General features: G+C 44.8%; 1 protein-coding gene across 3 annotated transcripts in view; it reads right to left on the reverse strand.

The window, feature by feature from the left end:
• FBXO32 (F-box protein 32) overlaps positions 1–17,459 on the reverse strand; it is a 43,306-nt gene that overhangs the window by 12,277 nt on the left and 13,570 nt on the right. For 2 of the 3 annotated variants that reach the window (XM_003256179.4, XM_030795114.1), the window contains exons 5-6: positions 4,087–4,180; positions 3,049–3,233 (exon numbers count right to left, since the gene is read on the reverse strand). In XM_003256179.4, the coding sequence (XP_003256227.1) occupies positions 3,049–3,233; positions 4,087–4,180 (279 nt within the window). Of the gene's footprint in view, positions 1–3,048; positions 3,234–4,086; positions 4,181–7,511; positions 7,624–17,459 lie in introns of those variants that run through there. The other variant, XM_030795115.1, reaches the window with a different exon arrangement.

Genomic DNA, 17,459 nt, shown 5'->3' on the forward strand with positions numbered 1-17,459 from the left:
TTAATAATAACAGCTGATATGTTTACAATACTTCCTGTGCATTAGGCACTGTGCCATCTGCTTTCTATATATTAACTTATTAAATCTCACACCATGGCTATGAGTTGACACTATTGCAACTATTTTCCAAATGAGGAAAGTGAGGCATGGAGAGACTGAATAATTTGCCTCAAATCCTGCAGTTGGGGCTGGGCACGGTGGCTCATGCCTGTAATCCCCAGCACTTTGGGAGGCTGAGACGGGCGGATCACTTGAGGTCAGGAGTTCGAGACCAGCCTGGCCAACATGGTGAAACCCTGTCTCTACCAAAAAATACAAAAATTAGCCGGGTGTGGTGGTGCATGCCTGTAATCCTAGCTATTGGGGAGTCTAAGGTAGAAGAATCGCCTAAACCCAGGAGGTGGAGGCTGCAGTGAGCTGAGATCACACCACTGCACTCCAGCCTGGGCGACAGAGAACCTGTCTCATAAAGAGAAATCCTACAGCTGGTAAGTTATTATCATCATTCATAACACAGGGCCATGTTTCCCATTTGTGTTCCTTTAAACACTGAACTATACTCAGGCAGGCAATGGGAGGAGACTCCCTTTCAACCATTCATTCATTCAGCTCGGATTTACTGACTGTCTCCTGCTCTGTGCCAGGAACAGGGAATAGATGGGTAATGTCCTTTCTTTGTGGAGTTTATAAGCCAGTGGACAGAGACAGAAAAGTGCACACACATTAGACAATTTCAGATCATAATTGCTCAGAAGAAGGTGATATGATGGTGACGTCCATAGATTGGATGGTCAAAGAAGGCAGCAAGCTTCAAAGCCCTGAGGCAAGGCCAAGCTTGGAGTGTACAGAGAATGGCTTGGCTTGGCTTGGCTGGAGCTCCTCGTGCAGAGGAGATAGTGAGTGAATTTCAGTGTTTGATCTCTTCTTCATGGGATCTCATTGGATTAAAGAGAGTTTTTTGAAAAGCTGGATCACTGGATAAATAGTTGGAAGAAAGCTGGTTGAAAAAGTTTGGAAACCACTGATGTCAAGCAAGCTTTGCCATTTTAGGAATATGGAATCCAAGGTTCTGGCCTCAGCTCTGGCCCTAAGTGCTGTGTACTGCTAAGAAAGTCACTGGGCATCTGTGGTCCCCACTCCACCTCCACTCTAAGAGGGGTAACAACAGCTACAATAGCTAGCTCCGAAGAGTGTTTGTGGATCAGCTAAGGAGGGTTCTGAGCATGTGAGCCTATGGCAGTGCAGGGTATGTGGACAGATGTGGCCAGGAGGGGTCCTTGGAGGTGGACAGAGGGAACAGAGGCAAGCTCCAGGCAAATGTGACCATCTAGAGGTTTTTCTTTTTTTTTTTTCCTTGAGATGGAGTCTCAGTCTGTCACCCAGGCTGGTGAGCAGTGATCTTGGCTTACTGCAACCTTCAACTCCTGGGTTCAAGCGATTCTCCTGCCTCAGCCTCCCGAGTAGCTGGGACTACAGGTGTGTACCACTACACCTGACTAATTTTTGTATGTTTAGTAGAGATGGAGTTTCACCATGTTGACCGGGCTGGTCTCGAACTTCTGACCTCAAGTGATCTGCCCACCTCGGCCTCCCAAAGTGCTAGGATTACAGACATGAGCCACTGCACCTGGCCAACTGTGATCATCTAAATGGGTGTTCTGAAGTTGCTGAAGGGAAGTGCCCTTGAGACACATGGGACCCGCTTGTTTATATCACTGGCTGGGCAGTTCTCTCCTGGCCTTAGAAAAATCCCAGTCAGTCAGTCCAGGCCATAGGGAATGCCAGAAACCAGGTAGAACGTGTATGTGGGTTTTCTGTGAGAGATAAGCTGGGAACTTGGGTCTCCCATTCACATGGTCAGACTATGTGCCTACACTTGAGATGTGGGAATGGAGTAAATTATTAGAATAAATCAGGTAAATGTTCATAATACGTACATTCTCTTAAAAAAATCAAATACTTGAGATCATTGCTGAAAGATGACTTGCATCCATGCTCTGCTCTGTGTGTGTGTGTCTGTGGTTGCAGCGTGTAGGTGTTGTAACCTAAGTGACTCTAAGGAAGTCACATAACTGAGCCTTCGAATGATTCTGTTTCACAGCTTAAAAAGTGAAGGTACAGAGAGGTAATTACCAGTAAAGTCAGGAACATGCATTTTGAAAACTTCATCTAGTAAAACAGTTATTTAAAAGAAGTCAAAGGATTTCTTCCTGCTACCTTCTCCTGATACGAGGCAACCTCAAACTTTATCAGTGTGGGTCCCAGAAACCACTTAAGCCAGTTACAGTCAGTGATGAGATAAATAAGCAAAGTGCTACATGAGCCGCCTGAGCGTGTCTGTCCCTTAGTGAGCCCTAAGAGATTACACCAGCGTCTTCCTCCCTTTTTTTTTTTTTTTTCTTGTGCCTTGGTCCTCCTGCTCACTATTAGGAGGACAAGAGCTGAGGGCCAAGCTATGTTGCAAAAGCCAAAAGAAACAACTGCTAGAGATCGCCAAACCTCACTGGTAATATACGGCTTTTCCTTTTTGCTTTGAGAATTGCTCATCATTTTCCCACATGTAAGCTCACAGACTTGAATCAAAGGCTTCCTTTGTCGTAACTACCAATAATCGGAACTAGGATTTTAAAAGGCTGGTACCAGTTCTCCAAGCTACTGCCTTCCCAGCTCTACTGTATTCAAGACAGCAACCTAAAGCTGCAAACTACTCATCCTTTATGAGGAAACGAGCAAAGAGACATCTCTGAACCCCGCTAAAGATTTCAGCAGGATGGCCAGCATCTCCCCAAAAGCCAAGTTTCCAGCTTTCCCATAATAGTTCACCAGGCTGTCATCTTTCGTGTACTTTGATCCCGTTTTGCCAAGTTTTTCTTCCCACCTCCCTTTATCAGGAGGTCCCCCAGCCCACCCTCAGCACCAGGACAAAGCAGCAGATCAGAAAAGACCAGACTCTTTCGTCACGGGAGTGAATTCAAAGTCCTGGTGAGGCTGTCCAGTGTCTCTGTGGAGGGACCCACTGCCGGGAGGAGGCTGGGTCTGCCCGCTTACCCTGGTGATCTGAATGTTGTTCAGCTGCTGCTGCCAGTGGAGAATTGTCTCCATCCGATACACCCACATGTTAATGTTCCCGACCAGCACAGACTTGCCGACTCTTTGGACCAGTGTACATAAGGATGTGTAGAGGGTCTGGAGTAGTTCTCTTATTAGTCTAATGTTTTGCTGGTCTTCAAGGACTTGAGTAGGGAAGAAAAAAATAATCACAGTTATGATACTGGAACACCCTGTATTTTATACATGAGCTTTTCTCTGTCTCTATTCCACTCATGTTACCCGGGCACTGCCTCTGGGGATATGGTTTTCTTCCTCACCAGTGTTTATTGTACGCTTGGCCAAGCTTCTGCACTTGAGGTTAAAGGGTAGAGTTTCCATTATCTAGGTCCCTCTTTGTTCTCTTCTCTCTCATTTTCTATAAAGCGTCTTTCTCTTTTCATTGTTCTCCCAGCAGCCATGGTTCACCTGATCCGAAAGCCACTCCTTTTGCCCAGAAGTGACCCCTTTTAGGACAGTCAGTGGAAGGAGCATGGTTTCAGGGGTTCGGAGCCTGGTTTCTAATCCTGTCTGGCTCTCTGTGTGATTATGGACAAATCACTTCTCCTCATGGGCCTCAGTTTCCCCATGTGTACAATGAATCAGTTGAACCAGAGATCTAAGGTTCCTTCTAGCCCGAATAATCTATTAATCTATTCTGACTTTGTACACATGTCCATTTTCTAGGAATTTGGGACCCGGAGGCTCGGTAGCCAGTGCTGGGACCTGTGTCTACACTGAGAAGCCTACGAGGCTTATAGTAGGGCAAGTGGATGGTCCCAAAGAAAGGACAGGAGGGTGATGGTCTCACCCTTTGCCATGAGGATGAGTTGCACCCCTTTCTGAAGTGGAATTTAGTGCCTCTGAAATGTAGCTGGAGTTATTCATTTCTATCCATTCACATGTCTTCAAATCTAATGACACGTCCACTCCATTGGAAAATCCATCTGCCCACCTCCATGCCTATAAAAAGGGGCTAGAGAGTGAGAGAAGGCTCACCTTTCAGTACCACTTTTTCCAAAATATTCATGAAGTTCTTTTGGGCGATGCCACTCAGGGATGTGAGCTGTGACTTTGCTATCAGCTCCAACAGCTGAGGATAAAAATAGAAGTTGCCAGGCTTAGAATACAGAGATATTTTTCTCCTCTAATCTTCACTTTTGAGTCCCATGACACATGGATACAGACTGACGGGGAGAGATAAATGGCAGGCAGGGCCACAATGCAATAAAAAGCAGATGCTCAGAGTGAAAGATAAATGGGGTAATTCAAAACCCAGGATCGGGCTGAATATTTAATTGCTTTTCTTCTTTTAAATATAAAGAATTTTGGCTTCAGCCAGGGCTAACTCATTCTACTTGTCCTACTTCAGCAAGTGAAGCTGACGTACCCTGAAGGGAACAAAATCTCCCATGACCTGTGAATGGCTGAGTTCTGCAGAATCACCTCCCGGGGGAATTCTTCTGCCCCCGCTTGAACTTCTTCCTTATTGGCACTGACTGCTTGCAAGGCACCTAAAGCCCATGTTCAGCAGCCATGTGCACTTTCCATGGAAGTGGAGAGTCTTATCCTGATACCTCCTGCTATTAATTAGACCCTTTCATTGCACTTAAATTTCTATAGAAAGATGCCAATCACAGGAAGAGAGAGAAATTCAGGGATGTATTTTATATGATGTCACTGTGGCTAAAACCTTGGATCCTTGTAGCTCTTGGCCTTAGATTCAAGTCTTGACTTGACCATGTATTAGCTCCGTGATGATGGGCAAGTTACTATATTTCTTGGTGCCCCACCCAGTTTGTTCATCTATACTAATAATATTTAGAGTCTTTAATACAAGGTTGAGTATTTAATACCTTTAATACAAGGTAGAGTCAATAATACAAGGTTGTTGTGAGTGATAATAGGAGAATGCACATAAAGCCCTCAGCAAGTACCTGGCACTAATTAGGTGCTAAATAGAGGGGTTTTTTTGTTTTGTTTTTTGAGATGGCGTCTTGCTCTGTTGCCCAGGCTGGAGTGCAATGGTGCAATCTCGGCTTACTGCAACCTCCGCCTCCCAGGTTCAAGTGATTCCCCTGCCTCAGCCTCCTGAGTAGCTGGGATTACAGGCATGTGCCACTACGCCTGGCTAACGGTTTTTTTTTTTTTTTTTTTTGTATTTTTAGTGGAGACGGTTTTGCCACGTTGGCCAGGCTGCTCTCAAACTCCTGACCTCAGGTGATCCACCTGCCTTGGCTTCCCAATATGCTGGGATTACAGGCATGAGCCACTGCGCCCGGCCAGTTTGTTTGTTGAAAATAAATGTCCCATTCCTACCAACCCCATAATCACCAGACAAAAATAAATGAAGATAATAACTGAAGTTAGTGCATACTTAGTCCAATCTTTTTTTCCTTCTATAGCAAAATTCTTTACCAACATGGCAAGATTAAAAAACAAATAAAGGCCGGGTGCGGTGGCTCATGCCTGTAATCCCAGCACTTTGGGAGGCCAAGGCAGGTGGATCACGAGGTCAAGAGTTCAAGACCAGCCTGGCCAACATGGTGAAACTCCATCTCTACTAAAAGTACAAAAAATTAGCGGGGCATGGTGGCACATGCCTGTACTCCCAGCTACTCAGGCGACTGAGGCAGGAGAATTGCTTGAAGCCAGGAGGCAGAGGTTGCAGTGAGCCGAGATCATGCCATTGCACTCCCGCCTGGGCAACAGAGCAAGACTCCATCTTAAAAAATAAAAATAAAAAATAAAAAACAAAGATCCTATTGTTGAAAAATGAAACTTTAGACTGGAAGGAATCTTAAGAGACCATCTAGTTCAATCCACTTAACAGATGAGCAAAGTGAGGCTCAAGAGACCCACCTTATGAGCCACTCCACAACTAGTGAGGACTCAGCAGAGTCCTTCTCAACACAGGAAAATAAAAGAACACACTTCATGCTTTCAAAGGGTTAACAAACAAAAGAGGTTGATATAAAGTGAAAGTACTTAACTTCATGAGAACCCACCAGGCCCCCAGAGAAAACTATTAGGCTGGTGCAAAAGTAATTGTGATAACAACTAGCCTGAGACTCAGTAGACGAGACACAGAGAACCGAGGCCCCTCCTTTACACTGAAGCTAGAATCTCCGCTCCCAGAAAACTTTCTAAGGGATTCATCTCCTGGCCAGGCCTCAGCCCAACTTCATTTCAGATCAATAAACACTGAGCATGACACTGTGGTGGGCGCTGGAATCAAGGCTGAGGGAAGAAGCAAAATGAAATTTTAAAGATTGGGTTGCAGAGGAGAATGGAAACTTTTGGATCAACGGCCTGGGCAATTCAGAGCACCTCTGCTTCCTTGGCATTTGTATAAAATGTTTGTCCCCGTGGAGCTCTTTAGGAGCCTGTTAAACCACACACAGGCTTTTAATTTCCTGAATGTAATTTTACTTTACATATTAAAAAAAACCACCCCCAAACCAAACTCCTTTTTCTCCCTGGCTTCTGTATCTTTTCCACATGCAGGGAGAGATGAGGCTAGCTGACTGGGAGGAGGGGGTGGTTTGTTGCAATTAGTACTGGTGATCTAGCTGGAAGTCAGGAGCTCACTGAGTGTCTGCTAAAAGAGGCGGGAAATCAAAACACCAGTAGAGACCATGGCCATGGGCGGTGACCACACCGAATGCTGTGGTTTAGCTTTGCCACCAACCAGCACGTGACAGTCAAGAGAGGAGTGAAAATGGCACAAAGGGACTGGTCAAACCTTTCATTTACCTCCCTGACCAATAGCAAGATTCAGAAGGCCAAGATGATGGTCTATGAATACCCTGATCCTCACATGACCAACATGAAGCAGATGAAAGAAGACAAAAGCCTTGGGTCGGCTCTTGAAGGGCAGTCGGCTGTGCACTGTGACTCATCACTGGGTAGGAGGTGGGGCAAGGGGTTGGGAGGAAGGCAGCCAGAGCTCTGCCTGAAATCCATCCAAAACCCAGATTCCATGTGACTACCATCTCATGAGGGTGTCAGTTTTAATCTTGTCAAAATATGCACCAATCACAAGGACAAGTAAACTCTCAACACTATGACTGTGCACTGGAAGAGAAACGAACTGTCTTTTGGTCTGATTATCTTCTCTAAGGAGAAGGAGGAATATAGCAGCAAAAATTTGTCAACTGACAGCATAATGACATATTAACCATTCTGTGCTCCATCCTATCTCAAGGGAAAGTCCCCCCCTACCTTTTTTTTTTTAACTGTCGTCTGACAGCTGTGGAGTCAGGAGAAAGAACCCTGGAAGAGGAGAAGACCTGGATTCTCTAGCTGGGTGACCTTTGTAACTGTCATTCATTTAGCAAGTATTTTCTGAGTGTCCACCCTGTGCTAGCATCGTGGTAGGTGACAGGGACATGATGATGAAGACACATGATCCCTAGACTCACGGAGTTTGCTCTCCAGCCTACAGTGTAAGTCATTTAATCCCTCTGAACTCCTGATTCTTCATTTCTAAAATGGAAATAAAAAGACTACTTACTTCACAGGATTGCTATGAGAATTAAGTAAGATAAATATGTACAAATCCACAGTAAATACCAAACATAAGGCATTTTTATTATAAGATATTATTTCTTTCCGTTTAAACTCCAGTCTTTTTGTGAAGTTTAAAGTTGACATCAGGGGTTAGCAAACTTTTTCTGCAAAGTGCCAAACAGTAGGTGTTTTAAGGTTTGTGGGCCACATGGTCTCTGTAGCAACTACTCCACCCTGAAGCTATAGCACAGAAATGGCTATAGACAGTGTGTAAATGAGTGGGCATGGGTGTATTCCAATAAAACTTTATTTACAAAAGCAGGTGGAGGGCCAGATTTGGCACCTGGGCTATGTCATAGTTTCTGGTATATATCGTAAGAGTTTAAGAGTGAGGGCTCCAGAGGCAAACTGTCTGCCTCAGTTTTCCCATCTGCAAAATATGCACAGTAATAGTACCTACTTCAAAGTTGCTGTGAAGATTAAATGTATTCACATAGCACTCATAACTGTGCCTGGTAAAAGAATATACTCGATAAATTATTATCGTTAGCTTTTAGCATAATATAGAGCATTACCAAGTAAAATTATTGCCAATCAGGAAATAGTGAGTTAACAGGGCAAAGTACAACCCATTTAAAGACCCTCAGAATCGCTGTATTTCAATTGTACCTGTTGTCAAACAAATGCATAAATGCTTTCACACTGTAATATTCCTTTCTGTCATTTTACTATGTTGGTGATACATTTAATAGCACCCTATCTGTTGATAAAAGTTAATGCTGATACATTTTATGACTTGCATAGTTTTTCTGCCATGGAGTCTTATTTTGCTAACAATAACGATAACAATTGGGTGCTTACTATGTGTCAGCAACTGCAGCTAAGCACTATACATATGTAATCTTGTTTATCTTTAACAACAACCCAGTGAGATAGGTTCTCCATTTAACCATTGAGGATATTGAGGCTCAGAGAAGTACTCACCTAAAGCCATATCAGCAGTAGCAAATGGTGGAGCCAGGACTTGAGCCCAGGTATGTCTAACAGAGAACACATTTTCTTTTTTTTTTGTTGAGACAAAGTCTCACTCTGTCACCTAGGCTGGAGTGCAGTGGCACAGTCGTGGCTCACTGCAGCCTTTACCTCCGAGGCTCAAGCTATCTTCCCACCTCAGCCTCCCAAGTAGCTGGGACCACAGGGGCACAGCACTAAGCCTGGCTAATTTTTTTTTATTTCTATTTGTAGAGACAGGGTCTTCCTACGTTACGCAGGCTGGCCTCGAACTTGTGGGATCAAGTGATCCTCGTGTTTCAGCCTCGTAAAGTGCTGGGATTGCAGGCATGAGCCACTGTGCCTGGCAGAACATATATTCTGATAGTTTCAGGACTTCAGTTTGTCAAGGCCAATCAATTTGCATGGAAGGCCAAATTTTACTCCAAAATGGAAGCAATACCATTTATTGTTATGTTCTGGGGAAACAGAATCTAGAAATTTTATATAATATCGGGCTGGGCGTGGTGGCTCATGCCTGTAATCCTAGCACTTTGGGAGGCCGAGGCAGGCAGATCACGAGGTCAGGAGATTGAGACCATCCTGGCTAATGGTGAAACCCTGTCTCTACTAAAAATGCAAAAAATTAGCCGGATGTGATGGTGGGTGCCTGTAGTCCCAGCTACTCAGGAGGCTGAGGCAGGAGAATGGCGTGAACCCAGGAGGCAGAGCTTGCAGTGAGCCGAGATTGCGCCACTGCACTCCAGCCTGGGCGACAGAGCAAGACTCTATCTCAAAAAAAAAAAGAAAAGAAATTTTATATAATATTATGTTGTGACTGGTAATCAACTTTTAATATTAAGGGCACTATAATGCTCAGAAAGTGCTAACAGCACATTTAGGATGAGGCAACTGCTTTGGGTAAACCACAGGGTCTACTTTCCACATCAGCATCACTCTATAGGCCCAGAGCTACTACGTAGTGATGTGTGGAACTAGTAGTGAAGAGAGCAGAATTTACCGATTTTTAAAATTTTTAATTTTTGAGACAGAGTCTCGCTCTGTTGCCCAGGCTGGAGTGTAATGGCATGATCTCGGCTCACTGCAACCTCCACCTCCCAGGTTCAAATGATTCTCCTGCCTCAGCCTTCTGAGTAGCTGGGATTACAGGTACCTGCCACCACACCTGGATACTTTTTGTATTTTTAGTAGAGATCGAGTTTCGCCATGTTGACCAGGTTGGTCCTGAACTCCTGACCTCAGGGGATCCACCTGCCTTGGCCTCCCAAAGTGTTGGGATTACAGGCGTAAGCCATCGCCGCGCGCAGCCCAAATTTATCAATTTTATTTGTGTTAAGAGAGCTGCGTGCCTAGGAAAGTAGGTTTGTATCTAGCAATCTGTGTACCAGGATGACTTAGCCAACTGGATTCTTTGCCCCTAGCCACAAGAGAAAAAAAGAACAGAGGAAAATGTTGTTTGGAAGTGGCTGCTTGTTTTTGACTGGGCATATTTTAGCCCAGGTGCCAGTAATTTGTGGCTACGTTTAAAGAGAGGCAGGGGGAGGGAAGGGGAAGGAGGAGGAGGCTTCTCGGCTCCTCTGGAATTCCGTGGTGTCATTATCGTGTGGGCACTCTGGGCATCCGGCATGATCTGCAGTGACGAGCTGTGCAGTACCAGGAATGGCTCTGAGCTACTGGAGGGAGGGATGGTGGTCACCGCATGCCGAAACCACATCCTGCCCTTCAGCTTTGGCTCATGCTAGTTCTGGAGGCAACGAATAGGAGACAAATCTAGTTGCAAGCAATATCGTATAGCAAATCTCAGAGCGGATATCAACCAAAGTTTGAAGTGGTGTGTGCAAGATGAATGGGCAGAAGAGAGATTTCCCTCTTATCTCACTGCACTCGTGTCAAGAGCAGGCTTCTTACGTCTTCTTCCCTACAGTTTATTTTAGCATAGCATCCATCGTTTTAAAAATCCATCAGTTCACGTTACTTCTTTGCTTAAAATCCTCAAATGGCTTCTCCTTGCACTTAGGAAAAAACTCAAGCTCCTTACCATGACTGGCAAGGTTCTCCCTGATCTGGTTTCTACTCCTTTTCCAGCCTAGTTTTGCACAAATTCATTCTGCTCTGGCTACACAGGTTATCCATCTCTCGAATAGGTCAAGCTTATTCTCACCTCTGGGCCTTTGCCTCTGCCACATCTTTACATGCTCGGCTCCATCTCATCCCTCAGATCTCAGTTCAAACGTGGCCTGCCCCGGGCTCAGAGGGCCCTTCCCTGGCCATCTGATGCGAGAACCTCCCTGTTGCCATCTTTACCTTACTATGGTTTCATTGTTCTTCACTGTTCCATTTATGCATATCTGAATTGGTCTTGTTCACTTACTTGCTGATGGGCTAATTAGGATGGAACCCTCAAGACAGCAAGTGTTGTCCTGTTTCCCACTCTACCCCCAGCTTGGCACATGGTAAGCACTCAACAAATAGTGTTTTTTTAAACATACATTTGTCTTTTTGAATCAAAGAGTGTTGTAGCTGGAAGGGACTCAGGAAACAGTTTACCCAAATTTCCTCCTGCTATAGATGAGGCGGCTCATGATGGCCAAATGACATATCAAGGTCAATGGCGGACCATCTGGCTGGTCAGGCTGATATCTATATGGGGACTGGTTCCAGACTGATGCCCCAGGAGTGGCATGGGCCTAGGAGTAAATTACTTATAATGCAAACATATCTCAAACACTTTCCAGAAGGGCAAGCAGCCTGAGATCTGGAGGGACAGTAAACACTTGGGCTTTCAGAAGCATCAACAAAAATAGCAGCTTCCTCTACCTGTTAGTTGAAAAGGACAAAACCACAAGGCTGTTGCCTAAGCATACTCTATCATTCTCATATGGAATTGTTAAGAACACAATTTATCCCCAAATTCCTTATCTCATATAACAGTGGGGTGTTACAGTATGAAATATATGTCTGATTGGAAAATCTGCCAGAGTTATCAAAGGCAGAAACGAGTCCCAGCCTCAAGCAGCCTTGCCATGCCTCACATGCTCAATACCCAAGTTGGGTGCCCATCTATAGGAAGGCTGCGTCTTCTATAATAAACCTTTAGTTAGACTAGGCAGTGCCTCTCCCAGCTCTGAGTGCTGGGTACTTCCAAGACCCTTATTTACTCAATGAATAACACAGATAAAAAACCTGGAAAGTTTTGTTCTGACTTTGAGCTTGAACACTGACAGGTTGAAAGAGAAAAAAAATTCAGCGACATTAATAATCTGCAGGCATGTCAAGATTGGATAAATATTATTTGCAAGTGAAACAGCTCTCTTTTAACAGAGGGAGTTAAAATAATAAGGAGAGCCAAGTTTACATGCATTAATTGTATTCTCAGCAGAGAGGGACTTGCCTCTTCATCTTTCACCCATCCTGGTTACTTTTGTTGTTGTTGTTGTTGAGATGGGAGTCTCACTCTGCTGCCCAGGCTGGAGTGCAGTGGTGTGAGCTGGCTCACTGCAACCTCTGCCTTTTGGGTTCAAATGATTCTCCTGCCTCAGTCTTCTGAGTAGATGGGACTACAGGTGCCTGCCATCATGTCCGGCTGATTTTTGTATTTTTAATAGAGATGGGGTTTCACCATGTTGGCTAGGCTGGTCTCAAATTCCTCACCTCAAGCGATCCACCCGCCTCGGCCTCCCAAAGTGTTGGGATTACAGGTGTGAGCCACCACACCTGGCCCTGGTTACTTTTGAATTGACAATGGCAGTTTATTCCCCATTACATCCATCTGAACAGCGATGTCTGGCTTGGTGATCTTCCTTAAACTGAGCTCCCATCTATTCCAGCAACCCTCACCTCTGCCCTATGGTTCTATAGGCTGAATGTCACATCACCATTGGCCCCTGACCCACAATCATTCCCCTTCACTTTTGTTCCTTCCCATTTCTAGGTTCTGCTTACATTGCTTGTCCCTGCAAAGCCTTCCACTTGCCTTTCCATCTAGCCAAATCCTGGCTGTCCCTCAAGGAAGGAGAATTTCAGGTTCTACCTCTTTCAAGAAGCCATCTCCAAGGCTCCTAGACTGTACTAATTCAACTTGCCATTTGAATAGTCATACTTTGTCCCCCAGAGGAGCCCAGAAGCAACTGACAAGCAGGGGCCAGCTCTGACATGATTCTCAAGTGGCTATGGCAACACTAGGTGCTTGGGCCCGATACAGAAATACCCGTTCAGGGACTCAAAAGCATTCATTTTAAGCAATTTGCCGCGTATGGAGACCTAGCAGGAGGATGCTGTCAATTCCCACTCCTTGCCATCAGAGACCTCTTCCTGTAGTGGACTTGTGAGGCCTTCAGATTCTGGGTCCCAGATACTCAGAGCACAGTATAAATACTCTCGGGAGCATCACTCCTTGGTTGAGAAAAGGTCTGTGGGACTGGCACTGAAAACCCAGCTCACCTGCCCAATTTGGCACATCCCAAGGTATGATAAGCCCCCAACGGAGCCTAGACGCTTAGGTAGAATTTTAATAGAAAACATTGACCAGGTACGGTGGCTCATACCTGTAATCCCAGCACTTTCGGAGGCCAAGACAAGTGGATCACAAGGTCAAGAGATAGAGACCATCGTGGCCAACATCCTGTCTCTACTAAAAATACATAAATTAGCTTGGCATGGTGGCGGGCACCTGTAATCCCAGCTACTCAGGAGGCTGAGGCAGGAGAATCGCTTGAACCCGGGAGGCAGAGGTTATAGTGAGCCAAGATCGTGGCACTGCACTCCAGCCTAGTGACAGAGCGAGACTCCGTCTCAAAACAAACAAAAACAACAACAACAATAACAACAAACAAAAAAAAAGAAAACACTGCTGGGATGCTGGTGGTATAGGTTTAGATCCTGAGTCATCAAGAAAAAAAAATTATACAAAATAGGCACACTTTTGATCCAGCAGTCTCTGAAGTGGTACTGGAAAGAAAATCAGGTAGAAAAATAATAAAACAGAAATCTCAGTATTTTATATCACCTTTAATCTCTGATTTTGTGTACTTTCTAATGCCCACAATAAGGTCCCTAAAGTTGATGATGACAGCAACAGCAACAACCATTACACTCCTTGAATGTTAGCACACACCAGGCGTGGTTCCCCAGCATTTGCCAGGTTGAAATTCAATTTCATTCTCACAGCAACACTGCAGGGTAGACATCATTACTGGCATCTTTTAGAGGTATATGAGTTATAAGTGAATTTATGAATATGCATAAATTGAGAGTGCATGCTTCAGTTATTTTATACTATTAGGAGTCTATGCTCTAGTCTCTTAGTCCTCCCCCATTTCCATGGGACCCCTAATTTCTGTGGGTACCCTCCTACTTCTTCAAATACCCTACTACATCTAGGGTGGTGTGGGCCTCTCCCACTTCTTCAGGCGGCCTCCTTTTTCTACACAGACCCCTCCAATTCTGTGGCCATGTCCCCCTGTCTGTGAGTGTCCCCCACTACTGTGGGCACCTAGACACCACAGGATCTGCCTGCCTGAATGCTAATAATAATGACTAACAAGGCCAGAAATTCCAAGAGATACAGATTTCCTCCTGTGAAATCACTAACAGTTTAACCAGTCATTGAAGGACCCACCCTATACCCTCAAAGTTAATGACCCCAGTACCAAGATGTGGTAGAGGCAGTTGGCTATGAAGTTTCAGAAGGGTGGGATCACGATCACTTCTGTGCATCATTTCTTTTCTTTTTTATCTTTTTTTGAGACAGAATCTCCCTCTGTTACCCAGGCTGGAGGGTGGTGGCACGATCTTGGCTCCCGGGTTCAAGTGACTCTCATGCCTCAGCCTCCAGAGTAGCTGGGACTACAGCAGTGTGCCATCAACCCAGCTAATTTTTGTATTTTTAGTAGAGACAGGGTTTCACCATCTTGGCCAGGCTGTTCTCGAACTCCTGACTTCAGGTGATCCGCCTGCTGTGGCCTCCCAGAGTGCTGGGATTACAGGTGTGAGCCGCCACACCCGGCTCTGTGCATCATTTTCAAATGGGCCTGTGGCTCTGCTCTTTTGACTTTATTGCTGCTGCAGTGGTTGGCCTTTTCTCCATCCCAGATAGCACCAGTTTAAAGCCCAGGTGGCCGAGGCCACCCTCCATCAGAGGAAGGCCTCTGCATGTACAGCCTCAAGTGAATCCAAGGTCACTGTGGCAGAGGAACCTGTGTGAAGGGGCCAGGATGCTGATGCACATCAAGGCCCACCAGGGGCTTGGCAACAGGATGACCTTAATTTAAGGCATTGGGTTTAAATTTGAGTCATCGTGCCGTATTCCAGCCTTTTGTTTGCCAAACCGCCAGTCAACTTAAACTAAAACATGTTTTTGGAAAATGCTTTCAGCGGTGGTAGGAATGCAGTAACTTGCTGGAAACATTCAAATGCACTTAGGGTGGTAACGCAGAAAAAAAATAACAATGTGCATCAGTTTAGGTTGTGATGCTCTGCTGCAGAGGGACAAAGAAACTGGGGTTGCAAGCTTTTATTTGTCCTTCTTGATCCACTAGCACATACGGGTCAGTTTACTCCAGTGAGAAAATTGGTACTGAAGTTCTCCATGACCTTTCTGGGCTGTTAACGGTAGCTACAGTTACTGTAGACTTGGGCTCATTCTCATTCTATAGAGAGAGCTATGAGTAATCAGATCAAAGGTCATTCTGGCATTAAGACTCTCTCCTGTGATAGTGTGTGTGCATGTGTGCAAATATTTTAGTGGTGATAAAAGGCAGGCTCCATTTTGCACTTTGCCCTCTAAGCAATGCAGTTGAAAGGAGAGAGCACTGGAGCAGGAGTTGGAGAACCAGGCTTAGGTCCTGTCTTTATTCCACGTCCCTTCCTGGGCAGGGCCTCTGCTTCCTCACCTCTAAAATGGGTTAACAACATCTGCCTACTGTACAGCTTGACTGTGCTTACCAAAGACGTAGACATACAAAGATGGAATTCGTAAACCACAAAGTAACAGATTTATAATTTGCTGGTTGATGGCATCTGGGGATGCCACAGCCTGTTAGAAGTCATGACTTTCTGAAACACTGCTTGGCCAAGGTGCCGTTGCTTGTTTTTTTTCCAGTGGCTTCCTCCTGCGTACTAGATAATATAGCCTCACACTCAAAGCCTCTTCTCAAGTCTGTCCAATGTCCTTTTCTGGCTATATTTAAATGAACAATCATCACTAGTGTTTATAAACTTCTTACTACACATGACTAACACTCATAAACTGCTTATCTCATTTAGTCCTCATCATATCTAGGAGCAGGGTGCTATTGTCATCATTTCCATTTTACAGATGGGCGAGTTTGGCCTGAGCAAGATCATAATAACCAGCTTGTGGCAACACCCTTCGATGATCTTTTTTTTTTTTTTGAGACAGAATTTCTAAAACAGCAGCCTCTGTCACCCAGGCTGGAGTGCAGTGGCGCGATCTTGGCTCACTGCAACCTTTGCCTCCCGGGTTCAAGTGATTCTCCTGCCTCAGTGTCCCGAGTAGCTGGGATTAACAGGCGTGTGCCACCACAACTGGCCAATTTTTGTATTTTAAGTAGAGATGGGGTTTCACCATGTTGGACAGGCTGGTCTTGAACTCCTGACCTCAAGTGATCTGACCGCCTCAGCCTCCCAAAGTGCTGGGATTACAGGCGTGAGCCACCACACCCAGCCCATGATCCTATATTCTAAAGCACACTGTGCTACTTCTGTCCATACTTGAATGTTCTGCTCACTGATCCCTGAACAGACCTTATAGCTGCCTGCCTCAAACCAGTTCCCCTGAGTTCTACTCCTACTCAAGACCAGTTCAAACCCCACTTTCTCCTTGAAGACTTTCTTGAATATCCTGCCCACAGTGATGGTACCCTTCTGAAACTTCATAGCCTATCTGCCTCTACCACATCTTGGTTCTTTTCAAATTCATTCTCATGGTGTCAGGGTAGGTAACTTCTTTTAATGCATACTTCTCAGGCTATCAGTTAGACTGTATGGCAGAGGGCAATAATTTTTTTTTTCTGTAGAAATACAGATAGTAAATATTTTAGGCTTGCAGGCTATAACCTCTCTGTTGCTCAACTCTGAACCCAACTCTGCCATTTTGCACAAAAACAGCTATAGACAATATCTAATGAATGAGCATTGCTGTGTTCCAATAAAACTTTATTTATAGATACTGAAGTTTGAGCTGCACATAATTTCCATGTGTTATGAAATATTATACTCCTTTCAATTTTTTAAAACATTGAAAAACATACAAATCATTCTTAGCTCATGGGCCATACAAAAACAGGCGGTAGGCTATTGACCTGAGGGCTAGAAGTTTGCTGACCCCTGCTGCAGGCCTTCAAGGTAGAGTCAGATCTATTTCATCTATTTCCTTCACTGGCTAGTGGCAGGGCCTGGAGAAAATAATACAGGTTTTGGAGGAGTATAAGTTTGAATTCCAGTTCAAGCTCTATATTACATTGTACTCAGCAATAACAGATACTAAATAACGGTTGCTTTCATGCCCTTTTAAAGTCATATTTTTTATTGGTACTGCTGTTTTTATCTTAATTCCATCTTATCCCAATGATGCAGTTTCTCAAGGGACTCACTAAGGACGAGGGGAACAGGGGCAGTTGTTTGGTAAATGTTGGTGTTTTCTGTCACTGAGCCTCACTGGGGAGAATATAAAGATTTTAAAAATGTATGACCATTCTAAGGACCTCAAAAGTCCCATTGCAAATAGGCAAATCTCTGTCCCCAACTGTATCTGGCCTATGAATTGAGTCTTCAGGTTTTAATCACCCTGGAAAGATGGTTGCATATGCTAAAATCCTACTTAACTTTCT

This window comes from Nomascus leucogenys, chromosome 16 (assembly GCF_006542625.1).
Source record: "Nomascus leucogenys isolate Asia chromosome 16, Asia_NLE_v1, whole genome shotgun sequence".
Taxonomy (NCBI): Eukaryota; Metazoa; Chordata; class Mammalia; order Primates; family Hylobatidae; genus Nomascus; species Nomascus leucogenys.